General features: G+C 50.8%; 5 protein-coding genes across 13 annotated transcripts; 4 read left to right on the top strand and 1 right to left on the bottom strand.

The window, feature by feature from the left end:
* The first annotated feature begins 4 nt into the window (after window positions 1-4).
* On the top strand, window positions 5-7574 carry LOC117144897. Of its 5 annotated transcripts, none has more exons than XM_033310323.1 (12): window positions 5-281; window positions 608-1510; window positions 1579-1839; window positions 1906-1950; window positions 2234-4086; window positions 4380-5455; window positions 5519-5904; window positions 5967-6092; window positions 6157-6278; window positions 6337-6466; window positions 6531-6630; window positions 6698-7574. In XM_033310323.1, the coding sequence occupies exons 2-12, from the start codon at window positions 667-669 to the stop codon at window positions 6870-6872; spliced, it is 5118 nt and encodes a 1705-aa protein (XP_033166214.1). In that variant the 5' UTR covers window positions 5-281; window positions 608-666; the 3' UTR covers window positions 6873-7574. The 5 variants fall into 5 exon arrangements, with proteins under 5 accessions (XP_033166214.1, XP_033166215.1, XP_033166213.1 ...); XM_033310324.1 differs by having other exon boundaries at window positions 5-323; window positions 2237-4086; XM_033310322.1 differs by having other exon boundaries at window positions 5-323.
* A 128-nt stretch (window positions 7575-7702) lies between these two features.
* On the bottom strand, window positions 7703-10703 carry LOC117144904 (transcription initiation factor IIA subunit 1). 3 transcript variants are annotated; one of them, XM_033310335.1, is made up of 7 exons: window positions 10531-10703; window positions 9417-9617; window positions 9126-9146; window positions 8755-9060; window positions 8490-8697; window positions 8182-8426; window positions 7703-8117 (listed from the first exon to the last, which is right to left on the bottom strand). In XM_033310335.1, exons 1-7 carry the CDS (start codon window positions 10552-10554, stop codon window positions 8010-8012), a joined length of 1113 nt encoding a protein of 370 aa, XP_033166226.1. In that variant the 5' UTR covers window positions 10555-10703; the 3' UTR covers window positions 7703-8009. The 3 variants fall into 3 exon arrangements, with proteins under 3 accessions (XP_033166226.1, XP_033166227.1, XP_033166228.1); XM_033310336.1 differs by having other exon boundaries at window positions 9126-9134; XM_033310337.1 differs by lacking the exon at window positions 9126-9146.
* A 313-nt stretch (window positions 10704-11016) lies between these two features.
* On the top strand, window positions 11017-13040 carry LOC117144903 (serine/threonine-protein kinase pelle). The gene is made up of 3 exons (XM_033310334.1): window positions 11017-11547; window positions 11606-12271; window positions 12334-13040. Exons 1-3 carry the CDS (start codon window positions 11228-11230, stop codon window positions 12851-12853), a joined length of 1506 nt encoding a protein of 501 aa, XP_033166225.1. The 5' UTR covers window positions 11017-11227; the 3' UTR covers window positions 12854-13040.
* An 89-nt stretch (window positions 13041-13129) lies between these two features.
* On the top strand, window positions 13130-15904 carry LOC117144901 (tubulin polyglutamylase TTLL13). Of its 3 annotated transcripts, none has more exons than XM_033310332.1 (6): window positions 13130-13755; window positions 13811-14107; window positions 14165-14318; window positions 14372-15006; window positions 15067-15607; window positions 15658-15904. In XM_033310332.1, exons 1-6 carry the CDS (start codon window positions 13331-13333, stop codon window positions 15703-15705), a joined length of 2100 nt encoding a protein of 699 aa, XP_033166223.1. In that variant the 5' UTR covers window positions 13130-13330; the 3' UTR covers window positions 15706-15904. The 3 variants fall into 3 exon arrangements, with proteins under 3 accessions (XP_033166223.1, XP_033166222.1, XP_033166224.1); XM_033310331.1 differs by having other exon boundaries at window positions 15672-15903; XM_033310333.1 differs by lacking the exon at window positions 13130-13755 and having other exon boundaries at window positions 14025-14111; window positions 15672-15903.
* A 174-nt stretch (window positions 15905-16078) lies between these two features.
* Window positions 16079-17777, top strand: LOC117143034 (filamin-A). The gene is made up of 3 exons (XM_033307427.1): window positions 16079-16486; window positions 16567-16941; window positions 17006-17777. The coding sequence occupies exons 1-3, from the start codon at window positions 16342-16344 to the stop codon at window positions 17299-17301; spliced, it is 816 nt and encodes a 271-aa protein (XP_033163318.1). The 5' UTR covers window positions 16079-16341; the 3' UTR covers window positions 17302-17777.
* The last annotated feature ends 331 nt before the right edge of the window (window positions 17778-18108 follow it).

The following is an 18108-nucleotide window of genomic DNA, read 5'->3' as shown; positions in this document are numbered from 1 at the left end:
GGTACACTGGTGCGCCATTTTACTCGCATAAAGCCGAAAATTCACACAGTGGCCAGAAAGCGAAAAATTGCACAGTGCAAAAAGGTGTTTGGTAATTGATGAAAAGTTTTGCGCGTACCGTGAACCGACCGTTAATGATGTGCCCGCACGCGCAGCGGTGAAAGGCAGTTAATTCGCCTGTGGAGACGCGCTCACCACAACAAACTCGTGCTGTCCGAAAAAAAAAGTCGGCGCTCGGATTGCGGATTATCGAAGTACCGTACGGCAAGGCAGCAAAAAAAGTACGGAAAAGCCGCCCATGCAACGCGGCCAAAAAAGATAATGCAAGTGCAGTAATATTAATTGCCTGGCAGAGCGGCGCATACAGACACACTCCTCCTTTTTTCCCCCCTTTTTTTTTCTCTCTGGAGGCGCATGTTTTGTTTTTTCGTGCACTGTACCGTGGGCTCGGTGTGTGTTTGTGTGCGTCGGTGTGCCTGTGCGTGTGTGTGTACACATTTTAGGCGGCAATGGTGTGGGGCCCTGGCCAGCCGATAGTCCGCCGCGCCGCGAATGTTATCGATAGAAGAGCCCTAACCATTTGTTGTTTGTTTTCCTTTTGTTGCAGTTTTCATGTCTATATAAACAAACGCATAGCGAAAGTCGGTTAAAAAATCAAGCAGCGAAATGGAGGAGATATCCAGTTTGGACTCGTTCGGCGCCGATTCCAATGCGCGACCGGAGTCGGCCACCCCCAGGTCGGAGGAACAACAGGATCAAGATCGAGAACAGACTACGGCGACAGCCAGTGAAACTCTGGATACGCCCGCCTCGCCGCCAGCGGAGGATGCAGCTGCGCAGGAAAGCAAACCGCCAACGGGCGACGCTGCCAAGGAGGGGGATGACGACTTCGAACAGATCTCCGAGGGATCACTTGACGCCGATGATAACCAGTCGCGGGATAAGGCGGTTAGTACACCAGCGGATCCCGTGGATGCGGAGGAGCCCGCCGAGGAGCCAACGCCCAACGAGGAGCCTCAAGGCGGTGAGGATGAGCAGCCACAAACAGAAGCCGTCAGGGTAGATCCACAGGAAGAGCCAGAGGAGGCGGAGGAGGAGACTGATGCCCTCCAGGCCACTGCGGAGGAGGTGGAGGCAGCTGCCGCCGAAGCAGACGCTGTCGACGGCGGTCCCGCTTCACCCGAGGCAATGGATGTGGATGAAGGGGAAGGCGAGGCGGATGCAGAAGGTGAAGCTGAGCAGGAAGCAGAAGACGACGCAGCTCTGGAGCGAGAGGCGGCAGATGATGTAGATATGCAGTCCGTGGGCGCAGACTCACACCAGGCGGAGGATGCAGAGCCACCGGAGGGCCGGGATGAGGTGGACACTAGCCTAGAGGAACAGGACAATGGCCACGATCCTGAGAAAGATGCGCCCGCCGATGAAGATGATCCGGATGCAGAAGGAGATGCGGAATCTGAGCAGGTGGATGAAAATGCGGAGGAAACCGGTGAAGCCGAACATGGGGATGGTAAGTCTTAGTACTTCTTTGATGCATGTTTATGAAAAGACTTCATGAATGAACTATCTACATTACAGACACAGTGGAAAATGTTTTGGAGCCAGAGGAATCAGATGTTTGCCTCATTCCCGACGATCAAGAGACGGAAGTGACTGAAGCTGAAAAGGAACTGGCCCGCGAGAACGCCGAGAAGGCCGCCGAAGAGGAGGAAGCCGAGGAGCGGCAAGCCAAGACTCCCGATAACGATGGAAAGTCCCCTGCAGATGCCGCCGCCGATGCAGAAGACGACAGTGCAGCTGCCGTTGACGCCACCGACGAATCCCCAACCACGCCAACTGGTAAGTGCTCCACACTTAGACTTGAAATGCCCTATCCCACCTCTACTCTATCCATTTTGCCTGCAGATGCTCAAGCTGGAGCTAAGTCGGCAGCAACAGGCATTGCAGAAGGTGAGCAGATTGGGTTCATTCCTGGGCAAAACTCACTAACTGCTTTATTCGACTGCATTCTATTGTTTTAATTCTTGCTTTAAATTTAGTTTGTTATTACAAAATTGGCTTCGAGCATACGGAATGATTGCTTTTGAAAAAAAAAATTCAGTTTGACCCTTAGTTTGTAGTTTATCTATGAATTCGCATTTGTATTGGTTGCCTATGCTTATTTGCAACACGAAATTGAATGATCCATCTGTTGCTTGTGCCTAAACTAATGTAAATCCCGTTTTCCTGCCAGCAGATGGAGTAGATGCAGCAGCTAACGAAGAGGAGGCCGGTGGCGATGTTCCCGATCCCGACGAGCCCACAGCCGAGGAATCCTCCAGTGCCGGAGCGGGTGAACCTGGTTCCACGCCGAAAATCATCATTAGTTGGATCGTTGGCAGCGTACAGAAGTGCAAACAGTGCGGCGATGAAAAGAATTGTGGGTTCCGGTATAGGAGTCCAGAGGAGACAGAAGAAACGGATAAGGAGCAGGAAAAGGATAAGGCAGAGGAGAACGCTGAGGAGGAGGAGGAGGATGCTCGGCAAAAGCCTGCTGCTCCCAGCGGGTTCGAGTACATCTGCGACACGGCCTGTGTCGACGCCCTGCTAGACGATCAACCCGGCAAGTACTTTGTGCGCCGCAAGAAGTTCCTGGTCGAGGAAGTGGTTCGAGAAGAAGGCGCCGACGAAGCGGAGGCGAGCGCTGATGGCGAGGGCGAAGATGCCGAGGAGGAAGCTACTCCAGCCAACACGCAAGATTGCCTGCAATGCAAGGATAAGATGCGGTGCAAGTACTTCATCAAGCAGGACCAGGACTGCTTCTACATTTGCAATGACGATTGTTTCAATCTGCTCAACGCTGAGGAGCCAGAGAAATTCAAGCTGAAGCGGCATTCGATTCGAGTGCGCAACATTGGGGCCACAACGCTACAGCCACCACAAAACTCGCCCAGCAAACGGACCGACGGCAGCGTGGTGGCCCGGACGGTGGAGGAGGCAGAGACGGCGCGCCTGGACAGGATCGAAAGCTTTCGAAGGCGCTGCGCCGACTGCGAGGCGGATATCAATACGGACGAGAAGCAGCTCATGTGGGAGACCATGGACTTCTGCAATGAGGTGTGCCTGGGCAGCTATCAGCGCACCATTGGCTCCACCTGCGAGACCTGCAAGCAGGAGGTGAGCTCCATAGCGCTTGGCAAGTACTGCGTGCGATTCGGTTTCGATGTGCGGCAGTTCTGCTGCGCCGGCTGCCTTAACACCTTTAAGAAGGGTCTAAAGACGTGCTCCTGCTGCCAGAAGGACATCAGCGGCGGGCAGGAGGGCTTCCTCGCCCCGGTGGGTGACAAGGATCAGTTCAAGGACTTCTGCTCGCAACCCTGCCTCCGTCGCTACGAAAGCATGTGCAATCCCCGACGAAAACTGCGCACCGATGTCTGCGGTGTGTGCAACAACCAGAAACCAGTGAGGGTGGAGATGCTGCTGGAGGACAGAGAGCACTACTTCTGCTCGAATCCCTGCTTCTCGGCCTTTAAGTTTGTGAGCAACGTGAACGCCGATCCGTGCGCCATGTGCTCCAAATACTTTGAGCGGCGGAGCGCCGAGTCCTACACCATCTACAACGAACAGCAGTCACCGAAGGTCTTCTGCTCTCGGGTCTGCATCAACGTGTACATCATCGTCAACAGGCACATCGTCTCCTGCCAGTGGTGCAAGGTGAAGAAGTACAACTTTGACATGATCTACCAGATTGGTGGGCCGCACGATCAGGAGACGCTCACCTGCTCCATCAACTGCCTGACCATGCACGGCGTTAGCTGCAACATCTCCGCCAGGGCGGTGACCAAATGCGACAATTGTTCCAACTTCAATACGCCCCAGTATCATTTGACCATGTCGGATGCTTCCATGCGCAACTTCTGCACCTACCAGTGTGTGATGCAGTTCCAGAATCAGTTCGCCCGCGCTCCCCTCACGCTGGACAGCGACCTGCCGCCCAGCAGCAGCCCCGGCAGCTCCAAGTCCCAGCAACAATCCAATCGAGGCAGCAAGAACGCGGCACCATTTCCCACGGGTCTGCCCAAACGTGTCAAACTGAAGCTCTCCCACGTGAGTCAAAAACTAAATAATAAACTAAAAGGGTATACACTCTGTTTTTTTTTTTAGATTTTACAAACTAATAGTAGCCATGCAATAAGTGTTAAAATATTAAACATAAACGAAGTGTTTTTTGGAGTTACCTGCTCGCTTGATTATTAATCCATTTACTTCAATTTGGCTTTCAATTCAAGTTTCAATTGCAATCTTAATTTCATTCAATGCACATTAAAATAGAAAATAACGTAAATTAATTAATTATCATACCTACGTTATATATAATTAATGTCCCCCGGTAATTGCAGACTGGAAAAGGTGGCGTTGGAGGCAAGAAATCCGGCTCGGGCACCATGCTACCGGTTATATCCACGGTGCAATCGCTCGCCAGCGGCGAAACCGAAGCCCGGATTGGCAATCTGACGGTTCGTCGGAAGCGTGGACGTCCCCGGGAATCGGGAACCTCATCCCCGCCGCTGTCCATGCCGGGTGTCCATCCGCCAGCACCGCGAGGAAGGCCACGCAAGCACGTTGTGGACTACTCGGCGCGTTCACCATCGCCCACTATGTCAGGCGGCAGCTCCCACATGGGCATTCCAGGCAGGCGAAATACTACCACGACTATGGACTTCGGGCCGGCTACGGTAACGGAGACCAAGATCATCACAGTGCCACCATATCCCAAGTCCGTGCGAAACGTGAACATAAGCTGTAAGCCCTTAACGGTGACCCAGGGCGAGCAGTGTAGTCCGGATGTGCGGGATTGCGCCACACAGACGGAGAAGGACTACTCCAACAAGGTGCTCATCCCGGTTCCGGTGCCCATCTTCGTGCCGCAACCCATGTACATGTACTCGGCTCCGTTCCCCGTACCAGTGCCCATTCCGCTGCCAATCCCGGTGCCTATTTTCATACCCACCACGCGCAACACGGCGCAAGGTATTCTTAAGGAGATCAAAAAGATACAGGACAAGATGCCAGAGGATCCGCTGGAGGCGGAGTTGCTTATGATGGCCGAGATGGTGGCAGAGGAGAAGCACGAATCGGACTCCGATTCGGACAACGAGATCAAGCCGGATCCGGGCCTGGTCACTCTGCAGTACCAGAACACCCTCGAGTCCGTCGCCCAGCAGCAGCAACAACAGCAAGTGGTGGACGTCAGCGGAGCCGGACATAATCCCTACGGCGACGATATGCTGCAGATAGCCCTCAAAATGGCCACAGGCGACTACGATAATCATCACCAGACCTCGACGGTGGATCTGGAAACGTCGATGACGGCGAATACGATCAGCAGCCAGTCGCCGATGGGTCACGACGGCATGGGTCAAATGGGAGTACATCATCTCGACCAGCAGCATCACATGCTTGATGCCACGCAGCGGTGAGTTAAGAGGGATGGCAATCAGAGATCAATACTCATGTCCTTCAATTGTATTACTTTCAGAACACCACGTGGACGCAAGCGCGGCGTAGGCGTCGTCATGGACACACCCAACCGCAATAGCCGCTCGCCGGTGAAGAGGCAGCGCGGCGGCGAGATGGATCACTCGGCCCTGCAGCAGCAGTCGCAGCAGGCACAGCAGCCGCAGGAGAAGCCCGACGCCCAAATGTTCCTCAAGTACACCTTCGGGGTGAACGCATGGAAGCAGTGGGTGATGACCAAGAACGCGGACATCGAGAAGAGCTCGATGCGCCGGCGGCCCTTCAAGACGGAGCTGCTTCAAATGACCGCCGACGAGTTGAACTACTCGCTTTGCCTCTTCGTCAAGGAAGTGCGCAAGCCCAACGGGACGGAATACGCGCCGGACACCATCTACTACCTTGTGTTGGGTATGTAGTTACTCCGGGCTTACACATGTACCATTTGATTTTATTCGAATCTCTTTCTTCAGGCATTCAGCAATATCTGTATGTGAATGGACGCATAGACAACATATTCTATGATCCGTACTACGAGCGGTTTACCGAGTGCCTTGACGAGGTGGCGCGCAAGTTCTCCGTGCTTTACAACGATTCGCGTAAGTTGAATCAACTTGAAATGAGCCAGTTCCAGCGTAATCGCATCTTTATACACCTAAACAGAATACATTGTCACTCGCGTGGAGGAGGAGCACTTGTGGGAGTGCAAGCAACTGGGCGCCCATTCGCCGCATGTTCTGCTGAGCACGCTGATGTTCTTTAACACCAAGCACTTCAATCTGACGGTAGGAGTAAATGATGCAGCGTTTGTTGACCTGCTCTAAATTCCGTTTGGTTTTTCAGACCGTGGAGGAGCACATGCAGTTATCCTTCTCGCACATAATGAAGCACTGGAAGCGCTCGTCACAGAATTCAAAAGTTCCTGGCTCACGAAACGTGCTCTTACGATTCTATCCACCGCAGGCGGGTCTGGGTAAGTCCTCAACATTGCTTGGGATGCACAGAAACTGAGCTCTTTCTTGCCTTTTTTCAAACAGATGCCAATCCGCGGAAGAAGAAAGTCTACGAGCAGCAGGAGAATGAGGAGAATCCGCTGCGCTGTCCCGTCCGCCTTTACGAATTTTATCTCTCCAAATGGTTAGTTAGTATGCTTGAACACCTAATGGAATTGATTGCTAATCGTGTACCTACGTTTGTTTAACAGCCCGGAGAGCGTGAAGACCCGCAACGATGTCTTTTATCTGCAGCCGGAGCGCTCGTGTGTGCCGGACTCGCCGGTTTGGTACTCGACGCAGGCTCTGGGGCAGGACGCACTGCAGCGGATGCTGCACCGCGTCAAGATGGTCAAGGAAATCAACATAGCGCTACTAACGACTTAATGTTTAGTTAGGCAGTTATATCATTGTGTACGCGCACGGCTTGTCCTGCAATGACACCCGGAGGACGATTCTTCGGCTTGGTGCTTAGCACATGTTTGTTTGCGGGCAAAACCAAATAGGACTAACCTAGGAGCGAGAGTTGTGCTATATTATAAATTGTTTTAAACTTATTTGTACGCCTATTTCGATTGTCTCCAGTTGCGATAAGGTTGATGGAGGTGACCTTGTATAAAATGTGAACGCCAACCAAGCACATCTCACTTTCGATTGACTAAACTTAATCTAGGAATCAACAAATCCGAGCAGCAATACACACAACTAAACTTAACACCCACTCACACACGCACACGCACACTCATGTAGACACCCGAGACATTTTCATTAGTTTTAGGATGGTAAGATCGTAAGCCAGACAACCAGGCATCTTTAGTCATTACTTAGATTGTTTAGGCGATAAGGCAAGAGCGATGTGGTGCCCGGCCGGATATGCGGATGCGGATGCGGATAAGTGCATGTATGTATGTACATAGATTGACGATGGATGACCAGACAATGTGTACCATGTGGGCTGTACATAGGATGCGAACCTTAACAATTAGCCGCGCTGTTGTTGTAAGTGTTGAATTGTAAAATGCTGTACACCTTAACTGCAAGATCGAAGTGCATGTACATGTCTATATATAAATACATACATACTTTCAATGAATCCAGATGGTTTTTAATTGCCCAAAATTGGCGTATTTCCCGACTTATATCTGTAGTATACAAGAATAAAATATGCAGACCCATTCAAATCCCGCACTTGTTTGTGAGAATCGCAAGCTCGCAACTTTCACAAATGATTTCAGTTTATTGACACAAAAGTTATGCAGCACTTTAATACATATAATTTAGATGGTTGGTTGCAACACACCCTTTAGCTATCGTAATACAAAACAGATGGAACTAAAATAAGATACAGTGTCGGCCCGAGTACGTTGTTGCTTTCTGTGCAGACGGTGTCGCTTGGTCATGTGGCCCAGTGATGCAGAGACCGGTCTGGTTAGCCATTGTCGTCCAGGGCTGAAGGCGCATTCGATGAGGCTTTTTGTTTGATGTCTTTTGTTATTATATATTCGCTCGCTCAACTGCCATCCATTACCACTCGGCGTCGCCATTCGATTTCTGGAACACGTAGTCCTTGCCCCGCATGTTCATGATGCCATCTTTGAGATAGAATTTCCATTTGTTTCGCGACCTGGTGATCTGCGGAGCAGAGTTCAGACAGACATATAAGCTGCAACTCATTGGAACGAATCTGCGAACTTACCTTATCGTACTGACAAACAATCACGTTATCTGTGTCAAACATTTCGGCTGAGTCTTCGTCGGTGACATCGTCTTCGCTGTTGAGCGGCTCCTCCTCGGCAGCATCCTCGTGCTCCGCATCCTCGTCATCGTCCTTGTCTAGGTCATCATCGTCGTCGTTGTCGATGTTGTCGTCGCTCTCCTCGCTTTCATCCTCATCGGAGGAGTCCAGGGCACCGTCCAGTTGCTTGGCAGCGGCAAGACTTTCTAATATCACAGAATAATTGTTATAAGTAGGCGGGCGGCTGGAAAGGATTTGAGTCTGCTTACTCTGGTGATTGGCGCTGCTCAGTGCTGCGTTTACATGCTGCTGCAGCACAGACGAGGCCAACGTGGTGGGCAAGGACATAATGGATGAAATCAGGTGGGCCGTCAGTATTTGAGTCAACTGATTCTCCTGCAGCGCTGAGGCAGGCACTTGTATGGTGAGCACTCGAGATTCCGAACTGGCAGAGCCGGCTGGCGATGGCAGCGTGATCTGTGAAGTTAAGTGAATTAAGCTCGATTCCCATGTTGTAATCTGCAATTAACTCACGTTAACTGGCATAATGCGGTTGGGGTCCAGCGTGGCCACAATTGGAATGGAACCCTGTCCACTGCTCGCCGCCTGCTGCTGTTTCTGCATCATGGCTGCTCCCGAGGTAGGATGCAAGGGCGGCGGATTCTGTGAGTTAACTTCCTGCTTGATGGGCACCAGTCCGTTCCTCATGCCGCTGCCGGCGGCCATACCAGCAGACGACTTGAGCCCCACCATCGAGGACATGGAGCTACTGCCGCCCATATGTTGGTGTGATGTGACCGCGGTTGCGGCGGCGGCCTTCTTAGCCTTGGCATTCGCTGCCTGCAAATGAATAGAGGATTAGTGGACTTGATTCTGGAAATTCTCCCGCAGACAGATGGCTTTACCTTGTGGCTCTGCATTCGAAACTTGCGTTTGGATGTGAGGGCGCATGAATATGAATGGTTTTTTGAATGGATTTTGATGATGTGCAAATAGCAGCGCATTAGTCGATGTTGTTGGTGAGGCGCGTTGCATTGTAGTGGTTCAAGTGGTGGAGCATACGGAAGATAAAGCAAGATATCTTAGTTGGAAATGTCATTGGGATGAAGATATCACACATTGTAAGGACACACTTAAGGACTATGTTAGACAGACAAGGATTCTCGACCCTAACCCTAGGGCTCCGTTTCGCTTACCTTTGGATTGTTAGCCACGATGGGCGGCGGATGGGAGCCATCGCCGGAGTCCGGGCTCAGCTCGACGGCCTTGCTGGCGAGCAACTTGTTGCGCCAGACCTGCTTCATCTCCTGCAGCACCTGCTCGTCGACGCCCTCGTCCAGGAACGCGTCCCGCACATTTGTGATGACGTCCTCGATCACGGCATGGTACACCTTCAGCTGCGGGCGAGAGGGGATGCGGTTAATTGTGTATAATTAAATCTGAAATGCACGACAAATCTGGGCTTGTGTTGACTTAAACACTCATTATATTATCGCGGCTCAACTCCACGCTATTAGCGCCTAAACAGTTGAGGGTAAAACAATAGGGATTGCTTCGGATACAACCCAAAAAATCCACGGAGAAAGTAAAGGGCAAGACGCTATAGAAGTTGAAAATGTGGCGCACAGTATGTGGTGTGCCTTTTTGAGCTCCCATTAAAATTCAGACGCAGCTGTAATGTGAATATGCAAAACGCTAATGAGGTATGTAAATTATTTGTTTGCAAAGAATGTTGCAGTGCACATATGTATATACATAGATACCATGCATATACATATATATATGTACATTGTACATATATGTACACCGGTACGCCAATTGCTTGTTTTACTAGTAGTTCGTTTTGCGTTATCAGCGGGCGATAAGGAAGGAGGCCCCGACTTGCAGATAATAGCACAAGCTACGCAGCGTGTATTACTGCTAAATATAACCCCCCGCCATGGGAGTTCCAAGAGCTCCGCGGAAAAGCCGAAAATCGAAAAATCCAGAGGGCAAGAAACAACAAGACTGCAAGGCAACGAACGCACCAATACAACGACAGCCAGACAGATACGCACTCGCGCGCACACACATGCACACTCGAGAGGTTGCAGTTTCGGTATCTCGGATTTCAGCAGTAGTAACTATCGTTTTGTAGTAACTACCATGACCACTGGGAAAGCTTTCACTTTCCCGCGTGGGCGGCGGAAGGAGGTGGAGCTGGAGGAAACGGAGAAACTCCTTGGTAGGATGCCATCCATATGTCGGATGCAATGGAGCCACCGCCGCTGACACAATTACCGGATCTCGGGGATCTCGACGGACACTCACCACCGATGTCTGGCACAGCGCCATTTGGACCTTTTTCTCCGCCAGCTTGAGGCTTTTCCGTTCGCTGGTGGTGGGCTAATTGACGTATTTGATGAATTATAAATGGGCGAAGCGAAGAAATAGCGATAGCAATGCGTTCGTGACGGTGGTAGGCGGAGCAGTGTGGCCAGCTGGAGGGACGCATGAAAACGACGCAAGACCAGCAAACTGCACGGCGCATTTGGTCACACCATGCTTGCATTTGGTCTTCTTTAAAGATATTTTGATAAACAAAATTTGGTCTTCTTTAAAGATATTTTGATAAACAAAATAATGTGCATATTAAAGAAAATATGTATAAAATATGTATATAAACCAAAAATCGAGCATTGTAAATAGTTCCTCTGCTTTCTATTAAGTTATGAATTTTAAGTACCTCAACTGTTTCAAGTGAATAATTTGCCAGACATGGGCAGCGTTGCCAGACTGCTTCGCTCTGTTAAGATGCCTTATCACTTGTTGCGTTGCTGTTAGCCGCACTGTTAACAAGTCAGCCGCAGGTTTTCATCGAATCGAGTTGGGAATTTACCCAAGAGCGATTTTCGTTTCGCTGCAACAGGTTACCAGCGTCGCCAACCCCTCATCCCACGGGTACCCTTGCATCCGGAGCCGCATGAATCAGTCGCAACCGGTTGAACCGCTCGCCCAACAGTGAAAGATGAGTGGCGTCCAGACCGCCGAAGCTGAGGCGCAGGCCCAAAACCAAGCGAATGGCAACAGGACCAGGTCGCGCTCCCACTTGGACAACACAATGGCCATCCGACTGCTGCCGTTGCCCGTGCGAGCCCAGCTATGTGCCCACTTGGATGCCCTGGACGTGTGGCAGCAGCTGGCCACGGCCGTTAAACTCTATCCCGACCAGGTGGAGCAGATAAGCAGCCAGAAACAGCGCGGCCGCTCAGCCTCCAATGAGTTTCTCAACATTTGGGGATGCCAGTACAATCACACAGTGCAAACGTTGTTTGCTTTGTTCAAAAAGTGAGTCAGTTTGAGATAATAACCGCCGAGATCCCATAAATGACTTCTCTTTCCTTAGATTGAAGCTGCACAATGCCATGCGTCTGATAAAAGACTACGTTAGCGAGGATCTGCACAAGTACATACCCAGGAGCGTGCCCACCATCAGCGAGCTGCGCGCTGCTCCCGATTCCAGTGCCAAAGTGGACAATGGCCCGCCGTTTCCCTCCTCCTCGGGCGTCAGCAACTCAAACAACAATCGCACCAGCACAACGGCAACGGAGGAGATTCCCAGCCTGGAGTCCCTGGGCAATATACACATTAGCACGGTCCAGAGGGCAGCCGAATCCTTGCTGGAGATCGATTATGCGGAGCTGGAAAACGCCACAGACGGCTGGAGCCCGGATAATCGACTGGGACAGGGCGGATTTGGCGACGTGTACCGCGGCAAATGGAAGCAACTGGACGTGGCCATCAAGGTGATGAACTACCGCAGTCCCACCATCGACCAGAAAAGGGTGGAGCTGCAGCAGAGCTACAACGAACTCAAGTACTTAAACAGCATCCGGCACGACAACATCCTGGCCCTCTACGGATACAGCATCAAAGGTGGAAAGCCGTGTCTTGTCTACCAGCTAATGAAGGGCGGTTCCCTGGAGGCTCGTCTACGAGCTCATAAGGCACAAAACCCACTACCAGCACTCACCTGGCAGCAGCGGTTTAGCATCAGCCTCGGCACAGCTAGGTGGGATTTATCGTATCTTTAGTCGTAACAACCTACTTTAACTTTTCATTTCGTGTCCACAGAGGCATCTACTTCCTGCACACGGCGCGAGGTACTCCGCTGATCCATGGAGACATCAAGCCGGCCAACATCTTGCTCGATCAATGTCTGCAGCCAAAAATCGGAGACTTTGGGCTGGTGCGCGAGGGTCCCAAGTCCTTGGACGCTGTGGTGGAAGTGAACAAAGTTTTCGGCACCAAGATCTACCTGCCACCGGAGTTCCGCAACTTCAGACAACTCAGCACGGGCGTGGACGTCTACAGCTTCGGCATTGTGCTGTTGGAGGTGTTCACGGGTCGTCAGGTGACGGATCGTGTGCCGGAAAACGAGACGAAGAAGAATTTGCTGGACTACGTCAAACAGCAGTGGCGGCAAAACCGGAAGGAGCTGCTGGAGAAGCACTTGGCAGCACCGATGGGCAAGGAGCTGGACATGTGCATGTGCGCCATCGAGGCGGGCTTGCACTGTACAGCCCTGGATCCGCAGGATCGTCCATCCGTGCACGCGGTGCTCAAGCGTTTCGAGCCATTTGTTACCGACTAGATGTGCCTTTTTATAATGTGACCAAGACGAACTTAAAATGCTCGAAGGACCATTTCCACATTTTGTGAGCAATCGCAATATATGTTTTTAACTTTAACATTCCGAAGAAAATTTCCATAAAGACTTATTGTTATGCTAAAATTGTAAATGCTTAAACTATTGTTAATTAAAATTTTTTTACACTTAATTATTAGTTTGATGTTAAAAAAAAACTAAATTTAAGATATGCCCGAAATCGGTGATTTAAAACTCAAACTACTCAAGCGACGTGGCCACTGGAGCTACGTTTTGATTTTAGCGTCATTTCGGTTATAACTATTTTCATTTTCGCAACACAATCATCGCAAAATAATATTGTTTTTATTCGTGGCGAAGAATTCCGGCTCTACCCATTGACACGAATCAATTTTATAGATATAGCTTTTAGCACGTGATAAATTTTCAATTTTTAATCAAGGACGACCAGCGGACAAGGCAATGAATTTAAAAAATTCCAAGTTTTTCAAGAGGATTCAGGAGCTGCGCCACTTCTCCAAGGAGAAAATTCGGAAGGATCGCGAAAAGAGGACACACGTTGTTCGCGCCCTGGACATGGCTCTTAATGAGCAGCCGTGCTTGGACCGGGAATGGTTCAGTCCGGAGCAATCACCGCCACTGCAGCCCATGTCCCCACGCCGCCGGATGAAGAAGACCCGGTGCCTCAAGAGGAGGGCAGCCGCCGGCAAGCAAGTGGGTGACAACTCCCCATATTACGGACCATCTTCTGGCGAAAACAGTCCAATGCCTGCTGACGAAGCCAAACTGCAGGGATTCATTCAACTGAACAACAAGACCTACCGAGTGGAATGCCCCACTCGGGTGCTCAATCCTCCCATGAACGTCGACGAGGAGCGGCCAGCCAGGTGATCTTCCTTAGCTTTGGCTTTATTGTATAAAGCTTCTAACATAATCCTCCAGCGAAACCAAGAGTACCATCTGCGTGTCCAACTCGCGCTACGCCATGATTGGGAAGATCTCCAAGACGCTGGGCTACAAGTTGGTCAAGGAGTCCAAGATGTGGAACATCCTCTGGTCGGATTCGTTTCCCGGCGTGGAGCTATTCAAGAACATGAAGCGCTTCCAGCAGATCAATCACTTTCCGGGCATGATCGAGATCTGTCGCAAGGATCTCCTCTCGCGGAATCTAAACCGGATGCTAAAGATCTTTCCGCAGGACTACAAGATCTTTCCCAAGACCTGGATGCTGCCGGCGGAGTGAGTAAGCCAAAACCTCACACTGAAGGTGCTAATCATTGATTGCAACGATTTCAGCTATGGAGATGCCATGAACTACGCGCTCAATCACAAGCGCACGTTCATCCTGAAACCGGATTCTGGTGCCCAGGGTCGTGGCATCTGGCTGACAAACGACCTGAAGACCATAGGTCCTCACGAGCGCCTCATCTGCCAAACGTACATAAACAGGGTAAAGTAGCCCCTGTACCTCCGGAATCCTAACCATCGCATCCACTTTTTCAGCCCCTGCTCATCGATGGCTACAAGTTCGATCTGCGTGTCTACACATTGATTACCTCCGTGGATCCCCTGCGCATCTTCGTGTACAACGAGGGATTGGCCAGATTTGCCACGAACAAGTACGTGGAGCCCACGCCCGGAAACGCCAACGATCTGTACATGCACTTGACCAACTACTCGGTGAACAAGCGGAACTCGCATTACGAACTGTGCGACAACGATGACTGTGGCAGCAAGAGGAAGCTGAGCGCCATCAACACTTGGATGCGGCGGCACAACTACGATGTGGAGGAGTTCTGGAGCAATGTGGACGACGTGATCATTAAGACGGTGCTGAGCGCGTGGCCAGTGCTGAAACACAACTACCATGCCTGCTTTCCGGGTCACGACAAGATCCAGGCCTGCTTCGAGATCCTGGGCTTCGACATCCTGGTGGACTGGAAGCTGAAGCCCTACATCCTCGAGGTCAACCACTCGCCTAGTTTCCATACCAACGAGCAGGTGGACAGGGAGGTAAAGCGACCGCTCATCCGGGACACCTTGAACTTGGTTAGCACGGTGCTGGCGGACAAGAGGCAGATTCTGAAGGAGGATCGCAAGCGGGTCAAGCAGCGACTGCTCAAGATCAGGGGAGACCCGTAAGGAGACTCGATCATCATCATCGGTAACCCACATATGTACATATTTTCAATTTCCAGACCAGTACAACGTCCGCGTCTTGGTGGCGGCACCTCCAAGCCCAAAATTGATGCCCAGAAGGGCGGTCCGGATGCCCAGCCCGTGGATGTTGAACCCGAAGCTGAGGACCATGGCCCACTGGCCCAGCAAATCGCCTGGGAGGAGAGTCATTTGGGCAATTTCAGGAAGATAATGCCGCCACCAGACCTGAGCAAGCTGGACTACTACACTCGCTTCTATGCGCAGTCGAACCAGGTGTCCATCTTTGCGGAGACGGCGGCCAGTAAAAAGCGCGAGGATCTCGCGCGCAAGATGCGCATCCAGATCGAGGAGAAGAAGGCCAAGCAGCAGCAGATGCTGAACGGGAATGCCAAGCGGGATGCTAGGAAACGACACACCGTGCTGCTGCCGCGGGCGGTGCGCGAGAGGAACCGGATGAACCTCTTCCGGCTGAGGGAGAACTGGTCGCCGGGCTTCATATCGGATGCGGAGGAGCGACTGCGCCACACCTGGCTGCACATGCGGGCGGAGGCGATACGAACGCTCAAGATCACCGAAAATGTAAGTCGGTTCACTTCCAAAAAAAAAAGATACATTTACATTTTAAAAAGATACTCGTCCGCAGATCTACAGCAATCTCTACGAAACTGGACTCCTGACCAACACGGACATGGTCGTCTATCCGCATCTCTACCACAACTTGCAGCACGGCTACGACATCAAACATGTTCCATAGTCAGTCATTTGGTCCAACTCCAGCCACACAGACTACTCACACTCATCCACAATGTGTTATTAAAATTCGTTGATTAAATTTAAATTGCTGCTCGTCACAAGAAATGTAATAAAATGCTTTCGAATCTTTAAAATAAATATTTTTTAAATATTCAGCGGGTAGGTTTTTAAGCACATTCCATGGGATTTATAGTTTTTTAACCTTCAATAATGCGTGCTAATTTGGAGATTCACATTAAAATTTCTTCGATTCATGACAATTTAGATACTCTCCTGTTTGGATTGGAATCGCATCTGGCGGATATTTGCATCTATATCGTGTATATTTGGCTGGCTGCCCGTCACACAAGCATCGTAAACATTTGCCTCAATCGGATGGGGAGAGCTCCGCCGTCGCGGAGATCGAGAATCTGGCATTCCGAGAGCATTGAGATGGAGAGCAGCGAGTTCAGTCGGTCGAAGGAGCACGCCCCGGGCAGTCGCCAATTAAATTGGGGGAAACTATTTGGAAAATTCTTTAAAAAGCGATTGAAATTCGAATTGGAGAAAACATCAGCGGCATGTTCAAAGTGTCACAGGAGATGCGTCTGAACACGCAGGCCGCCTCCTCCGCCTCCGCCTGCAGTTCGAGTGGGAGTGGCCTGGAGGGCCATAGTCCGGAGGAGGGCGGTATTTTTGGACGCTACCAGCGGACGCCCGATGCGGGTGAGTAGCGTCGAATGAGGAAGTAAACATCGAACCGGCTATTTATACACTACGAATCTCGCGCGCCCCCGACACCTTAGATGCCTATCCCTCGGAATCGCCGCGCGTTTATGTGGCACCCGAGCTGACCGACGCCGGCAAGGTGCAGTTGCTCCACTTTCCCAGCGGCGCGTTGAGGGTGAACAGCCCGCTGGGATTCATCATCAAGCGGAACGGGGTCAAGGGAAACTTCGAGGTGCGCGTCGAGGGTCCCAGTGGCCAGCCCATCCAGCCCGTTCGGCAGCAGCAGTTGGATCCGGAGCGCTTCCAGATCGATTGCCAGCTGGCCGCCGGAGCGGGTCTCTACAAGGTGCACATCAAGTGCAATTCCGTGACCCTGCCCCGCTCCCCGTTCATCATCGTGGCCATAGCAGGAGCTACCGAATCTATCGAGGGCAAACCAGCGAGTTCTTCAGGTAGGATATGCCAAGAAAAGTGCACCCAAGCTGGGATAATCAATTGGCATCTTGTGTGCTTTAGTCGCCATCTCGGACTCGGATGCCAGTCGAGTACAGAGCCGTGGCCTGGGCCTCACCCATGTCAGCTTGGTGGAGCGCAACGAGTTCACCGTGGATTGCGGCCAGGCGGGTAGCAACATGCTCCTGGTGGGCGTGCTGGGGCAACGCGGTCCCTGCGAGGAGGTGGTGGTCAGGCATCTGGGACGCGGTATACACAGGGTCAGTTACCGCGTGTGCGATCCCGGTGACTACATCCTGGTGGTCAAGTGGGGGGAGCAGAACGTACCCGGATCTCCGTTCAGCTTAAGTGCGGATTAGCCGTAGAAAGTAAATGTGCCTGCATAAATCAGCTGACCTTGATGGGGCGTTACTGCCATCCATATGCCTCCCTGCTCAATGGAATCCTGCGCAGCTCCTCCGGCGATGTCTCCCCACCTAATGATGATTGCCGATGATAGCGTTATGGGTGCTCCAGCCGTGCTCCTTGCTGCTCTTTCACCGCCACTAATGACGTTCGCATTTGGAAGCTGATGCTCTCGGCGCCTCACAACCTAATGATGATGACCGGCGAATGTGGAGAATGTGGGTAAGCTGAGTATGACGGGGGCAAATATGTTGTAGTAACGTGTACACTCGAGGTTAGTGCAATAGTCACAAGTTTGGTAAGCAGTGTAATATACTTAAGTAAAAGTAATAATACATTTTAAACACTAGCATGCATTTACCAATAAAAATATATTATAGCTTATGATGCACTAATATACAAAATAGCAATTATATAAGAGAGGTGCCATCTTAAAATTATATTGAAAATGTTATATGCACAATAAAGTAAGATAATTACTAAACATATGATTGTAAAATATGATATGATTTTATGGGTAAATATTAAACTGCCCATCATTTTTTATAGAAATGATAAAAGGTGGGGGCTGCACGATGTTGTTGTAGCTATTCAAATGTTGCGTTCTCGAAGATGATGACATATTCATTTTGTATTCCTAAACAACCTGTGCTAAGTAACAAAAGAAAATCATATTTGCATTATAGAAACTTCTAAACACTAAGGAAAATAATTGATGTAAAATAATGCATTGAAGGTGTGAAAATAGATTGACATTCAAC

The sequence above is a fragment of the Drosophila mauritiana genome, chromosome 3R, assembly GCF_004382145.1.
Source record: "Drosophila mauritiana strain mau12 chromosome 3R, ASM438214v1, whole genome shotgun sequence".
Taxonomy (NCBI): Eukaryota; Metazoa; Arthropoda; class Insecta; order Diptera; family Drosophilidae; genus Drosophila; species Drosophila mauritiana.
Note: the sequence above shows the minus strand (reverse complement) of the source record. Positions and strands in the feature narration are given on the sequence as shown.